The 12,211-nt window shown below is 36.9% G+C and overlaps 1 protein-coding gene across 1 annotated transcript in view; it reads left to right on the forward strand.

The window, feature by feature from the left end:
• CCDC73 (coiled-coil domain containing 73) overlaps window positions 1-11,433 on the forward strand; it is a 103,638-nt gene extending 92,205 nt beyond the window's left edge. The window contains 4 exon segments of the mRNA XM_052810635.1: window positions 1,920-2,088; window positions 3,224-4,786; window positions 7,866-7,999; window positions 11,224-11,433. Of these exon segments, the coding sequence (XP_052666595.1) occupies window positions 1,920-2,088; window positions 3,224-4,786; window positions 7,866-7,999; window positions 11,224-11,433 (2,076 nt within the window).
• The last annotated feature ends 778 nt before the right edge of the window (window positions 11,434-12,211 follow it).

Below are 12,211 nucleotides of genomic sequence, written 5' to 3' on the forward strand. Positions count from 1 at the left end.
TAGTCTATGAATTGTCAGTAAAATGACAAACCGTAATAATATTTTAGAATTTGGAAGAACTTAAAATCGTTTTCTTCATAATGCATGTATGTATGTATGTTTATAGCTCACATACATATACACCCATACATGAATATATACACATACATACCTGCTGGTATGCACTTAATAACGCGATGAAAGTTAGACTTGAAATGAGCGCTCATCGTGCCAAAGCTGTATGAATTCTACAAGGTATAATGCAAATTGTGTAAGTTTTAAAAATCATTGTTTCTTTTGAATGAAAATGAAATATGAATTATGTTGCTGTGGTTTAACCCCAGCCAGCAACTAAGAACCACACAACCACTCACTTACCTCCCTCACAGTGGGATGGGAGCGAGAATCAGAAGGGTAAAGTGGGAAAACTCATGGGCTGAGATAAAGACACTTTAATAGGTAAAGCAAAAGCTGCACACGCAAGCAAAGCAAAACAAGGAATTCATTCACCACTTCCCATTGGCAGGCCGGTGTTCAGCCATCTCCAGGACAGCAGGGCTCCATCACACGTAACCATTACTTGGGAAGACAAACGGCATCACTCCGAATGGTCCCCCCATCCCCCTTCCCACAGCTTTATATATTGGGCTTTTTTTGGTGGCATTTTATTAGGGTGTTTCTTCACTATTCAGCTCCTAGTTTTCACAGAACTTTATTGAATGCAGCTTTCAAAAACAAAGATGAATACAGCTACAGTAGTAGACCAGTGACTCTCAAGTTTTCAGTAGATTCGGGCTTCTTCTGTTGTAATTTCACTCAAGTTCAGGTTAAAAAGCCATCTGGGAGGGTGTGCTGGTTTTGGCTGGGATAGAGTTAATTTTCTTCATAGTAGCTAGTATGGGGCTATGTTTTGGATTTGTGCTGAAAACAGTATTAATAATACCTAGATGTTTTCCTTACTGCTGGGCAGTGCTTCCACAGGGTCAAGGCCTTTTCTGCCTCTCACCCCACCCCACCAGCGAGGAGGCTGGGAGTGCATAAGAATTTGGGAGGGGACACAGCTGGGACAGCTGACCCCAACTGACCAAGGGATATTCCAGACCATAGGACATCATGCTCAGCATATAAAACTGGGGGAAGAAGGAGGAAGAGGGGGGACGTTCGGAGTGGTGGCGTTTGTCTTCCCAAGTAACGGTTCAGTGTGATGGAGCCCTGCTTTCCTGGAGATGGCTGAACACCGGCCTGCCGATGGGAAGTGGTGAATGAATTCCTTGTTTTGCTTTGCTTGTGTGCGCAGCTTTTGCTTTCCCTATTAAACTGTCTTTATCTCAGCCCATGATTTTTCTCACTTTTACCCTTCCGATTGTCTCCCCCATCCCACTGTGAGGGAGGTGAGTGAGAGGCTGCGTGGTGCTTAGTTGCCAGCTGGGGTTAAACCACAACAGAGGGAATGAGGAAATGACTGACAGGAATTGCAAATTCATAAGCCTTATTTGCCCATAAAAATCCTAGGTGGTTTGGGGGGGGGGGGGGGAGTTAGTATGTGTGTGTATGCACGTGTGTTTGAGTGTAAATAGCCATCACGCAGGTTTTTTCTGCATGTAATTACTGAGCAGGTCACTGATTTAGCCAGACAGAGGGAGTGATCCAGTCAGCACATGTACGACACATATTCCTTCCTCTGAGAAATTCTGTCAATCTGTGTAACTTTTCTCTGTGGACTGTAATATAGCAGGATCTAATTTCTTTCCTACTCTTCTTGGCTATTAGTCTGCTTTCTTCTCCATTTACATTAACTTTGTATACTTCAGGTGAATGGTCTTTGTTTTCCATCAGAATTGTAAAAATAATTTAAAATCTAAGTCCTGAACTTTAAATCTAATCAGTGACTGTAGTAAATTATTAATATATGTATAATCTTTTGTTCCTTCTTATGCTAGAGTGGTCAGGAACACTCAAAAGACACTGAAATACAGGCTACTCAGAAAGAAAATGAGTGTATGCAATCTATAGTAAGAAAAGACAGTAATTCTGGACATGAAGAAGAAACCGAAGTAGAAAACACAATGGACTACTCTTTAAGCACTGAGGAATTACACATAGAAGAAAGTAATAACATTACATGGATAATAGAGATAAGTAGTATTGTTGAAGAAAGGATAAATGTTTACAGATACAGTATATGACAAGAGAATGCTTGAACCCTGAATTAGTACAAAAACATGTAACAACAGTAAAATTCTTTCTATCAGTAGTGCTAATCTATGATAAATTCACAAAGCTCTGAATGAAAGCGCAATACCTCAGTGGCTGCCCTGGGCCATTAAGTAAGATCCATGTGCTCAAGGTGTTGCAATACTCTTTCTGCATGCCAGTTCAAGAAGTGAATAGGGGTTAGGAAGAACTATAACGTGTATGGAAGTGTTTGGAAGCAAAACTAAGGCCTTTCCCCTAAAACAATGAAAAAAGGCAGAAAGAGAGTGATTGCGCTTCAGAGGACAATGAAGGTCTGTTCATGTGGATAATCATAATACTTTTCTATACAAAGCACTTTGTAACTCCAGTAAGTAATTTTTTTGAAGCCACCTAAACAAAATGTACTTAGTCTCTAACACTCGGTCTCTAAAATGTAGCAAAGATAAGTGGAAATTTAAAAGCTTATTAACTACAAAGTGACTGCTTTAAAGGATCAGTGCTCACAACCGTTGAGTGTATCTTTCAGAAAACACCCTTCTGGTATTGAAATGCTTGTTATTCCTCACTGGTCCACTACCGTCAAGTCATAGCATATTCCTTTTGGTATGAATGTAGTCCCTCAGACAGTTTTTTTGGTTTTGTTTTCCATTTAGCTAAAAACGTCACTTTCAAAAATAAAGACAAATACAGTTGCAGTAGTAACCAGTGGCTTAAACTTTATGTAGACACACAATGGTTGATTAAGTATGTGTTACAATTTCATAATGAAGACCTCTTTCAATAATAAGGCTGACAGATACCAGTTGGGAAATATTTCAACTATAAGCCATATCTAAAAATCTGTTAATATATTTTGCAAGTTACCATAATGCAATACTTACCTTCAGTAACTTTTTGATAGACTTGTGTGTGTAACGTAAGATAAGAAAAATCAGTATCGATACTAATCTTGAGTCGATCTCTTTGGAAATTTTAAACTGTAAAAATAAAGCATTACTTAACCTCTGGGTTATCTATCACTAACTAGAGAATACACTTACTCTAACAGATTTACAAGTTCTTGAAAACAGTTTTAAGGATGAAATTAATGTTGCTAGCCCTTATGCAGAAAAGCAAAGGGAGGCTTCTCCCAGGAATACCCTCTGCACAGATACTGATTTAATTACCCAAGGACAGACCTCGGAAATACATGTCACCGAGTGCAAAGCAGAAGAAAATCTAGAAGCAACACATAGAATGTTACTGGATGAAAACAATGCAAATTTAGAACAAAAGCTACAGGCCAGCACTGAGCTATTGGCAGCATGCCACACACAAACAAGAAAGGTTTTTCTAGACAGTACTGACACTGTAGGTGCCTACAAGAAAAATGGAAGTCGGGAGATGGACTCTAACAAGCGAGAATTGTGCAATACTACAGATGAATCCATTTGTACTAAGGCGGATAAAAAATCAAATACCATACAACACAACGAAAGTGTCCTTACACCTGAAGCACCCAAAACCGAGTCTGAAGCAGTTCTTTGCACTGAGAAGAATGCTGTGCGTGAGAGAAGTACAGATAATCATCAAGCTAAGGAATCAACTTTTGGTGTCCTATCTTATATTAAAGAAAATTCTCAAACAGAATACCAAAAATGTAGCTTGCTGGACAGTGACAATTATGTAGGCAATGGAGTACGTAAAACAGAAGAAAACTTGTTAAATGTGAGTGGTTTATGTGGAGATACACTTCCTTTTAAACAGATACACATAGATGCTGAGGACAGAAATTACCATCCCAATGCCAGAAACATAAACAGAAATGGTGCACTGAGGAGTACTGGTGTTCTAGCAACTGATGCTCCAAATCTACTAACCGTTTATTGTGATAATGCAAGCAGTGATGATGCCACAAAAGAACGCAGTGATAATATGTCTCTCTCGGGTACTACTTTCAATTTATGTCCCCCAAAAATAGAAAGAGGAGTAAATGTGGATGACACGTGCAGCAAGCAACCTGAACAAGACAGTACTGAACAAACAGGGAATGCTACAAATTCATGTACTTTGAACACTGAAGCTATATCTCCAGTGAAGGCTGATGGTCTTGAAATAATTGTTAATAAAAAAACCCCAACAGTTAGAATTAGTACAGATAAACTAATTCCATGTAAAAAAGTTAATGATGATATTCAGGTACACTCCATCAAAAACAGACATTCCCTGGAGATTAATAATTCAACAAATAACACACTGCTAAAAGAGAAAAAAGGCTCACCGACTAGTACAGTTCCAGGAAGGAAGTTTGCTGAGGGTCACCTGAAAGAATCATGCTCTTTACCCATAAGAACATCTGGAAATTTAGTAAACATAAGTGGAAGGTCATCCTTTGATCTTTCAACCTCAGATAAAAAAGCTGAGAAAACTCCAGTATACTTAAATTTTTTAGACCTCAGTTCTTGTTCAAGAGTAAATCAAATGAGAGGTCAAGCTACATGGACTTCAGCTTCCAAGGAACCTTCCCTTTTGAAAGAGAAGCTACCATGCTTAGTGGAAAACACAAAGGTTATTTCAAAAACACAGTGCCAAAATTTTAGTGAAATTGTTGACAGAAGAGAGACAGGACTAGGTAAGAAGAATAAGCATTTATGTTTTGAAGCATGTACTGAATATACATAGAAAAATTATCAAAATGTGAAATTTCTGCATCTAAGTTCAGTGTAGCATAAGAAAAATGTAAACCTTCTGACATTTTAGTTATGTGGCAAAAAAAAATTGAAAGATGAAATTTCTCTGTTAATTTATAGTATAAATGCAACTAAACAGCTTTTGTTTGCTCAATTATCTGATTAAATAAACTTTTTCTCATATTTCCCTTTGTGAAAGAAAAGCAGTGCAATGACAAACTGAATTTTTATAGGCATTTCTAACCCCAGTGTAAAGCATACTCTATCAGGGCTCTGCATGTATCTGAAAAGCACTGAGCAGCTTTGGGAAATTATTCAGTGCCTTCGTTTTGCATAAAAATTAGGGTAGTTTTTTTAACCAGTAGATGGTTATTTGAATGGGGCTTAGAGAAAGTTTACTTTTTTATTTTATTGTACATCTTTGATTCAGATGGACACTTAAAACCATCTGAATGTGTTGAGTGTGTGAAAGGAGGAGTTTATAGTCTTTGAAGCTCTCGAAAACACACTTGGCTGTTAAGAGTGCTCAAGGAGCTTCTTCATCTCCTGCTGTAGGCACTTGCTGATTATTTGCTGAGCAATATATTGCATATGCAAAACAGTAAATATGAACTTTATTCCACGTTTCTAAATCATTACTGAAATGTGGAAAAACTGTATTTTAGATTTGTTTTGCAGTAAAAATAGCTGCTAGATTACCCCTTATTTATTTACTAGAAGTGCTGTTTCTAAACTCAATCTTTTACCAGAGTAATAAAAGTATCATCTCTGTTTCCACAGTAAACTGACTCCATATGCTTACAGATGTTCCTCTACTTCAGTAACTGGACAGAGTAAAAGATAGTATGACTGGTGCCTGCCTTTCTCAAAATAAAGCTTGCATGTGGATTCTATTCTTAATGCCTGCTGTAAACTTAAAAAAGCAGATTAATTCCTAGGCTCAAGAAGAAATGAAAGCCTGGCTTTTGTAGAAAATGGAGCTTTGGGTGCTTAGATGTCTCTCAAAAGAGCTAGATCCACAATAAAGGGTGTTTGTGTCTATTTGAGGTTTTGTTGATGTAGTGTTTTGAGCTTTGCCCCTTGAATGTACAAAGACCAGAATGGACTCCCATCCCTTAGTTTTGTGGCCAGTGGCAGCAAGACAGAAAACCAGCAGTCTGGTTTCTTTATATTGTTCTGGTATTATGAATTTAGGTTTATAGGTAATTTCATTTCTGTACTTGGTCTGTTGCCTATGTATATTTGTATATAGGCACACAATTTTTTGAATTTCAGTGTCAGAAAAGTCTTTGTTCCTGAAGCGATAGTGGTGGTTGCAAGATAGCAGAATCCTGATCTCAGATGGTACATTATTTCTTTTAATAATGTGAATTTGATACCCATTTCAAGAAAATGAATGCATAGTTATGTGAAGTTCTGCATGTATCTTTTCTGTAAGCACAGACAGCACTATCTGAAGTTCTTCTATGTGTTCCTCCTCCTTTTCTTGTCAGAAACCTTTCTGTACGCAAAGTACTGTAATTCCAAGAAGTGACTCCGAGATGTTCATCCAAAGGAGTTGGTAGGGATTTTAATATAACTCATAGTTCCCCAAATGAGTTGCCTAGTGACCAGTACAGACACCAGACCTCTTGAATTCTAGCAAAATTTCACAGTAACAATCTTGGTCTGGGTCCTAATGTGCCTTTTAACTCTCATCATACTGCCTAATTTAGATAGGTCCCTACTTCAGCTTGCTGACCTCTCTGAATCCTGCACCTCTTTGGAGACTAGAGAACTTACTGTCAGAGCACCTGAGAGTCATTGTGGTACTCAGCACTGCAACTTCCAAGATTTATTGTGGCTGGGTTTGGTTTTGGTTTGTTTTAGGGTATTTTACCAAATTGCAAACCTGGAGTGCAATCCATGTGGACACTGTCCCAAAATTATTTTTTTTTTTTTCTTCACTTACTTACTGAAGCGCAAACAGTTTAGCCATATGGGAGACCTAGGGGTGAAGAGCACTGGTGAAAGAGTTTAGTAAGCCTTTCTGAGGGAACTCCTTTTACTGCCTAACCACAATGCAATTTACTATACAACTCTGGTTCCCAGAGAGCAGCCGCTCCACATCAGTAAATGGAGGAATGAACTGGCAACAGGCAAGATCTTCCTGGCAAATTCTTAAAAGAAAACAAATACAAACTCATAACCGTTTTCCTCCCAAGAGAAAATGACAGTATTCTTAATTAACTGTTACATAACCATAGGGTAACATGCATTTTCATAGCAAACAAAGATTTTACTATTGTAGCAGTGATCGACAGGCATCTGTGTAGTGACAAAACAGCTACTGTTTGCATTATGAGTAATTGTGAAGGTACACCCAAGTTTTGATCTTACAAGAAACTTGACAGTGGTTTCAATGGAGTCTACTAGCAGTGCATAAAGCCACTGCAGGATTGGAACCTTATACTCTGAGTAATCTACTTATTTGCTCTTCCTACCTTTAGTAGATAGCTATAGCCTGATTTCCTGAAATATTAGGTATAGCCATTTACAAAAATACTCTTTATTTAAAATGTTCTTTGTTTGTCTAAAAGCCTTTGTATTTAGAATGTCTTTTTTATTACAAGTCACCCTGGAACATGATGTTAGGATGGCAATAATTACATATTTTATTATCATTATCAGAAGGTGAGTCTTAAAGGAATACTGCTTGGAAAAAATATATTCAGTTAGAATATTCAGAATACATACATTTTCTATAAATCACAATTTTAATTTGTCATTAACTTAATATGTGAAAATGATATAAAACATTTTTAATTGGAGTAGAAACATACCTCAACTTTAGGGACAAAATAGATGCAGAAGTATGTGAAAGAAAAAAATTAAGAAGGAAAAGCCTACAACAGAGATTCAGTGATTTAAAACAAAAATATTTGATTTTTTTAGATCAGCGGTAAACCAGAAGTTTAGTTACTTTACAATTAGTGCCTAGAGACTAAATTGCGTTGTTACCATTTCCTTTTTGTCAATCAGGTTCTACCAATTTTAACAGAGCTGCCAACGCTTTGAATACCTCTAGTATCTACCGAGACCCCCAGGGAGACCCTAGTGAAGAATGGAATGCTATAGCAAAGACTTTTTATGATTCTTCTTTTCCCACAGAACATGTAAGTCAATTAAAAATATTGCGGACCAGACCTCAGTGAGCTAATTCCACAGATATTTGTACAACTGTACGCATCTGGATACTTTAAGACTGAGTCAATCTCCAAAATAATATCAAAAGGGCAACAAGGCACCATTTTTCACAATTAAGGTTGATAGAAAGCAGCAGGAAAAAGTCACAGCATATGAATCAAACAGATGCTAACCAGTCTGTTTGGAAGGGGAGGAAGAGGGTAGTTCATTGTGTACCCTAATAAAAATCATCACCTACAGTAAAAGTAGGAGTTAAAAGGAAAAAAAAAAAAACCAAAAACCAGGGAAAGAAAAAGTAATATGTAAAAGTATAAAAACATTGTTTGCTTTATTACCTGATAGGAACATGTTATTTAAAAGAATCTGTGAAGGACTCTATGAATTAGAGCCTAGCTGTTTATTCTATACTGTAGTTATATGATGCCATATTTAGAGTTATCTTATTATTTAGTAGGATGACATTACACAAATGTGTAAAAGCAGAGAATCAAAAAGAAACCTATTGTTTCCCTGTAAGACAACTTTGTTCAGGATAGCACTAGCAATGGCTCATACTGCATTTTTAGATGTATGTTAAACTGGAGCTTGAACAGCTATAACTGCTGTTATTAGGATTTGACCTAATGCTAAACATATTATTCAAAACTGATTCAATAATTTACAACTGCAGTTGACCTTCCTTTTTAGAAGAGGTTCTAGAGGTATTTCTCAGGTAGTTATGGCTAGTAGTGGTAGTTCTTTGGATGAGGTTTGAGGTCAGGGTGTATAGTGTTTTCAAGTGACCAAGTTGGCTGACTGCAATGGACTTAATCAGCTCTCAATGCCATTAGCATTCACGTTCTCTGAAATTCAGAAGTGAAGACTGATGTTTTAAATTACTCACCTTTCCTAACATGACTTTACTTGGGAATGACAGCGAGATGGGTTTTTCACCAAACATAGTGGTGGTATTTACTGAGTCTCTCTTGCTTTTTCTCACTGAGGTGGAGCCAGGAATTGAGTGAACTAAAATACCTGATCTACAGCTAATACAAAGCTGTATTTCATTATCTGACTGTAGTTATATCTACTTTGTCACCTCCAAACTAAAGCTCCTTATGTGCTGGCTCAATAAAAGCTGAGATGGACAAGAACAGAGTGCCTTGCTGGTTTGACCTCAGATTATTTTCCAAATACTTAATCTATGAAATCTCAGCCTGGGATATTGCAGACCACTCCCTCCCTTCTGTGCTGGTGTCATTCTAATACCTTCTGTCCTCAGATTTGTCATTTTTATGACCAATATGAAAAAGCTGTTGGGAGATTAAGAATAGGCTCAGCAGTCTTTGCTGCTGCTCAGTTTATTTGTTTTGGCTAACATGTATGATTATAACTAGAGCAGACTTACACCTTCTACAATTTGGGCAATTTCACTTAACCAAAGTACAGTACTCTAAAAAGTGATAAAAATTAAAAATAAATGCTACAGGTGCACTTAAAATTCTAGTAAAAATATGAAGAACTGTTTTAAACATTAATCTGTACATGCCTGAGTACCAAGGTAAGGATCAATAAGCACCTTCAACTCAGTTTATACAGAAGTCCCTAACTGTGCAGTCATACTATTCAGCAATGAATGTTTTTTACACATGTCCCATAGGCTGCCATATACTCAGTGCTGGCAGTAAGACACATGTTTTACTTGCATTTTATTGTGAAAATGCTGAGGCCTTTTAGTTTGACAGCTTTTTCTTTTTTTTTTTTAAAGCTTTATTCTAAACCCACTGTCACAGAACTGTATTAAAATGCTATATATATTACCTAACTGCAATTACTTCTCCAAAGAGGTCTAAATGCTTGTTGCCTTCAGTAAAATCCAAGTAACATGGCATGGCTTGGCTTTACTGGAAGATTTCATTTTCACATGTGGAAGACCTAAATGAAAGTTTTTCTCTTGGATTGTTAGTACAGGACAGATGCAGCCCTATGTGCTATTCTACAGAGACTTTGACTAATGGCTTGCAATGAATTATGATCGGTTTCTTTCTGAGGCCTTGGGAAAGAGCATGGGAGAGTGTATGCATATGGCCACTAGAATTAACAGGTTGAAAATTTTATTGCTCAAATGAGGAAGTTACTTCCTCATTGAAATGGAGATGACAGTCATTATTGACCTGAAGTATCAGTACCTTCAGCTGCATGACAGTAATGTTGTTACAAATGCAATAGTCTAAATGAACAATTTGCGTGAAGTTTATTGTTCATATTTCAAACTTCAAGAAATGCTTGTGCACCAGGGAAGGAAAGTTTTGGCACAAAATTCATGTGCTAAAATAAAGGCAGGCCTGATAAAGACCTGGTGGCTTACAGTTGGTTGGGGCACAGTTGCCTAATATTTAAAAATAATTAAGCAGAGGGGGAAGGCCTCATCTTGCGATCCCTGTAAAAGAATTACCCTAGCATGCAACCAAAGTATTAGATGGCACGTTACAGATCCCCAAGAACCACTGCAGCACTGGCTCTGTGTAACATGGCTTTGTTGTACACCTGCGCTCAGGGAGGTGGCTGGTGCTGCATGCTGGCCTCCACAAGAGAGAGCCACACAAGGTTGGATTACGAGTGGAGAACTCATCATTCAAGCAACAAACTGTTTCCCTACTGTGTTGCCATATGCGTTTGATTTGGATAGATATGAATTATCTATGAAATAGTAATTAAAACTATTCAAAGAACCAAAAGATCTTTAACATAAAAAATCCAACCTATTACAGACCTTGCATTAGTTAATGATGTTTGCTTTCTAATCTATACAGCAAAGCAGAGAGGGAGTTAATACTATAAACCTCCTGATCTGGGGTTTTGTTAATCAAATGCTTGCATAGCAATAGAAACGTCAATTGCAACATTAAACTGTTTAATTAAACTATTTATTTTGCTAATCTGCATTCTAGTACAAGGTTGTCTTTTTTTTTAATCATACTCTTCTGTACTAAGTCTTATGTTAAGGTTTGGTTTATAAAAGTGTATTTGTCATTACCAAGTTTTCTAAATTAAACCTGAAGCAAGCACTTCAAACTAACCGTATTTTTTTCTGATTGACTTACCTTTCTGTTCACATTTCCTTGCTTGCTTAATGCTCAGCAAAATCCAACAATTTGAACCTTTATACATTAATTTCAGTGGATTATTAACTGCTAAGTTTGTATTCTGTCAGGTGAAAGAAGGATTTACTGCTTTACAGCACGAGCAGAAGTCTTCTCATGTGACTGTAACTCCAGCAAGAAGTGAAAGTGCACTCAGAGATGAGGACAGCTGTTCTATTCATAACTCCATTATACAAAACCAAATAGAAGAAATTGAGAAATTCCTGGATTTAGAGAGACTTCATTCAGGAAGAAAAAGAAAATATGAAGAAGGCCAGTGAAGATCAGTGGCAGGAGATAAAAAGCCTGTCTTTCACGCACAGATAAATCACTTATGTAAAGGTATTCCTATAGAATATGATAGATGTGTGCTATGCTTTCAGGTTTAATACAGCATATAGACCTTTTTTTATGTTAAATAATGGATACAATCCCTACTAATAACGTTAGTTCTCTGTTTCTACAATCAAATCCAAGTTACTATGAGTTTTGCCCAAAGTTTAAAAGTTCACAAGTTAATGTTTTGATATCCACTAAGTAAAATTAAACAATTACTTAACAGTACCCGTCTCCTGCTCCTCAGAAGTTTTGGCTGAAATACTTCAATTTGATTTCTCTGTCAGACTGCTTACTCAGTTTTCAAGCAAAATCAGCTGCAACTGTTTCAAAATCCAATGGTTTCTACAAACATTTACAACAACTTACAACAGTTCTAAGTGGCAGAAGAACAGGGAAATCTTCAGCTTATCTTCACTGCCAAATTATTTAAATATATCTGTTGTAGTTGATTCTGTATCAATAAGGTCTCTTTCAACACTAAAGCACCAGGTATGATTTACAGAGATAAGGCAGCAGATCTTCCTTCATAAAGCTTCACTTCTAACTGGTTCACATTTTTCCTCCTTTAGGGTGTAAGGGAAATTTTCTCTTACTTTACAATTACTTGCACTATCATTTTTCTGATCTCACTCCCTTCCTCCCCACCAACTCTTATAAAGAAAGATCCTCATATTGTAAACTTCAACAAGAACAAAAGAAGCATAACCAATATTGCTACTG

Source organism: Harpia harpyja, chromosome 16 (assembly GCF_026419915.1).
Source record: "Harpia harpyja isolate bHarHar1 chromosome 16, bHarHar1 primary haplotype, whole genome shotgun sequence".
In the NCBI taxonomy this organism is placed as follows: Eukaryota; Metazoa; Chordata; class Aves; order Accipitriformes; family Accipitridae; genus Harpia; species Harpia harpyja.